Below are 3,045 nucleotides of genomic sequence, written 5' to 3'. Positions count from 1 at the left end.
CTGGGTCTGAGGGAGGAGGGGCTGGGGGCCTGGACTCCTGGGTCTCAGCAGGAAGGGACTGGAGGTTGACTTCTAGATCATTTCTCTCCCTAGGTGTTCCAGGCTGGCGATGTGCCTTCAGAACACCCATTCTATCCTCCAACCTTGGTCTCCAACCTGCCCCCAGCCTCCCCATGTGCCCAGGCGGAGGTGAGCCCCTTAAGTCTGTAGAGCTCCTACCCACTGCCAGCCAAGGGCAGCAGCTCCATGCCTGCGGAAGCCCCTGGGGTGACCGTGTGACCCGGGCAGGGGGCTGCTACCTGCCCTGGGCTCCTTCCCTGGTGGGTGGGCCCCAGAGGCCTGAGCCGCCCCATCACCCCTTGCAGGTGCCGTGGCCTGTGGTTGTGGCCTCCCCCTTCCGCACAGCCAAGGAGGCACTGGCTTTGGCCAACGGGACGCCCCGCGGGGGCAGCGCCAGCGTGTGGAGCGAGAGGCTGGGGCAGGCGCTGGAGCTGGGCTACGGGTCAGTCTGCATGGCCCAGGCACGCACTCCTCTCCTCATTCTTCCTGTCTTCATCTCCCTTCTCCCTGGGTCACTTCCCGTGCCTTTAACTCACCCCTCTCCCAGCCAGCCACCGTCTGTTTTCCTCTGTCGGACGTCTCCATCTTCCCCACAGGCTCCAGGTGGGCACCGTCTGGATCAATGCCCACGGCCTCAGAGACCCTTCAGTGCCCACAGGCGGCTGTAAGGAGAGTGGGTGTTCCTGGCATGGGGGCCCAGACGTGAGCACATCCCCTCCCCGTCACCAGTCACCAGCCCCGCTCCCTGCTGTGCCCTTGACACTTGCATCCAGCCTCACGTGCCCCTTGCATCCTCTTGACACTGTCCCTCTCACAGGGGCTGTATGAGTATCTGCGGCCCTCAGGGACCCCTGCCCGGCTGTCCTGCCTCTCCAAGAACCTGAACTATGACACCTTTGGCCTTGCTGTTCCCTCAACCCTGCCGGCTGGGCCTGAAATAGGGCCCAGGTGAGTCGTTGGAGGCCAGTGGTCTGGGGGTGTGAACAGGGAGAGGGGAATTGATGCCCATTTCCCCATGGACTGGAGGGCTGGTGCAAGATCTGTCCCAGCTGTCTCATGGTCCTGCTGAGTACCACATTGTGGCCTCACACTTTCCCCACCCCAGTCCTGCTGCGACTCAGTTCTGCCCCATGAATGTCTGTGCTCTCCCAGAAACTCATGGGTCTAGGAGCTTGAGGTCCCCAAGAGGTTCACTGGAGCAGAAGCTTGGGGTCCCCCAGAGGCTAATGGGAGCAGAAAGAGTAGGAGCTTAGGGTCACCCAGAGGCTCAGGGGAGCAGTTTAGGGTCCCCCAGAGGTTCATGGGAACAGGATTTTGGGGTCCCCCAGAGGCTCAAGGGAGCCAGATTTTAGGGTCCCCAGAGGCTCATGGGAGCAGAAGCCTGGAATCTCCCAGAGGCTCATGGGAGCAGAAGTTTGGGGTCCCCCAGAGGCTCATGGGAGCAGGAGTTTAAGGTACCCCCAAAGACTCAAGGGAGCAGGAGTTTAGGGTCTACCGGAGGCTCATGGGAGCACAGAGGTTCATGGGAGCAGGAGCTTAGGGTCCCCCAGAGGCTCATGGGAACAGAAGCTTTGGGTCCTCTGGGGCTCATGGGAACAGGAATTTGAGGTGCCCCACAGGCTCATGGGAGCAGTTTAGGGTCTGCCAGAGGTTCATGGGAGCAGGAGTTTAGGGTGCCCAGAGGCTCGTGGGAACAGGGGTTTGGGGTCCCCGAGAGGCTCATAGGAGCAGAAACTTTGAGTCCCCCAGAGGCTCATGCAAGCAGGAATTTGGGGTTCCCCAGAGGCTCATGGGAGTAGTTTAGGGTCCACCAGAGGCTCATGGGAGCAGGAGTTTAGGGTCCCCCAGTGAATCGTGGGAGCTGGAGTTCAGGGTCCCCCAGAGGCTCATGGGAACAGGGGTTTGAGGTGCCCCAGAGGCTCATGGGAGCCGAGGCGGTCTTCCCAGTGGGGTAGAGCATAAGGTCCGAGCAGACTGAGGGCTCAGGACTCCTCCTCATGTCCCACCCTACTCCAGCCCAGCACCCCCCTATGGGCTCTTCGTTGGGGGCCGTTTCCAGGCTCCTGGGGCCCGAAGCTCCAGGCCTATCCAGGATGCGTCCGGCAACCTCCATGGCTACGTGGCTGAGGGTGGAGCCAAGGACATCCGAGGTGCCGTGGAGGCCGCTCACCAGGCTTTCCCTGGGTAAGAGGGGTCACACGGGAAAGCCCAGGGGTCATGGCGTGGTAGAGAGGGGAGCCTGGGCCCCCCAACAGTTGGTGGACTGGGAGGCTGGGCCCCCAGGGTAGGGGCTGTGGACAGAGGTGGGCTGTCGGGAAGGCCGAGACCAGGATGCCGACCCCCACTGTGCACTGTCTGCCCACAGCTGGGCGGGCCAGTTCCCAGGGGCCCGGGCGGCCCTGCTATGGGCTCTGGCGGCTGCACTGGAGCGCCGGAAATCTACCCTGGCCTCGAGGCTGGAGAGGCAGGGAGTGGAGCTCAAGGCTGCGGAGGCGGAGGTGGAGCTGAGTGCAAGGCGACTTCGGGCATGGGGGGCCCGGGCACAGGCCCAAGGCCACACCCTGCAGGTGAAGGATCTGTGGGCACGTGGGCGAGCTGGGCAGGCGGGGTGGGGCTCAGACCAGAGGCTGTGAGATGAGCCAGGCTTGGGATCCAGGCCCAGCCCCACTGCCTTCCACGGCAGGATCATCAGCAAGTGGCTTCACCCCTCCCTGCCTCAGTTTCCTCATCTGTACAGTGAGTGGACACACAACCTGCCTCGTAGAGTGGCGTTCGCCAGATGATGGATAGCGACCCATTCCTGGACCGTAAAATCAATTTAGTGGGCAGTTAGGCCGTTTTTGCATTGCTATAAAGAAACACCTGGGGGTGCAGTGGCTCACGCCTGTAATTCCAGCACTTTGGGAGGCCAAGGCGGGCGGATCAAGAGGTCAGGAGTTCAAGAATAGCCTGACCAACATAGTGAAACCCTGTCTCTACTAAAAA

The 3,045-nt window shown here is 62.0% G+C and overlaps 1 protein-coding gene across 1 annotated transcript in view; it reads left to right on the top strand.

Annotated features, from left to right (window-relative positions):
- ALDH16A1 (aldehyde dehydrogenase 16 family, member A1) overlaps nt 1–3,045 on the top strand; it is a 17,565-nt gene that overhangs the window by 10,351 nt on the left and 4,169 nt on the right. The window contains exons 7-12 of the mRNA XM_011946522.1: nt 94–189; nt 366–502; nt 657–762; nt 878–1,008; nt 2,077–2,244; nt 2,426–2,627. Of these exons, the coding sequence (XP_011801912.1) occupies nt 94–189; nt 366–502; nt 657–762; nt 878–1,008; nt 2,077–2,244; nt 2,426–2,627 (840 nt within the window). The remainder of the gene's footprint in view (nt 1–93; nt 190–365; nt 503–656; nt 763–877; nt 1,009–2,076; nt 2,245–2,425; nt 2,628–3,045) is intronic.

This window comes from Colobus angolensis, unplaced genomic scaffold (genome assembly GCF_000951035.1).
Source record: "Colobus angolensis palliatus isolate OR3802 unplaced genomic scaffold, Cang.pa_1.0 Scaffold25, whole genome shotgun sequence".
Taxonomy (NCBI): domain Eukaryota; kingdom Metazoa; phylum Chordata; class Mammalia; order Primates; family Cercopithecidae; genus Colobus; species Colobus angolensis.
This window is presented reverse-complemented; position numbering and strand designations above follow the sequence as displayed.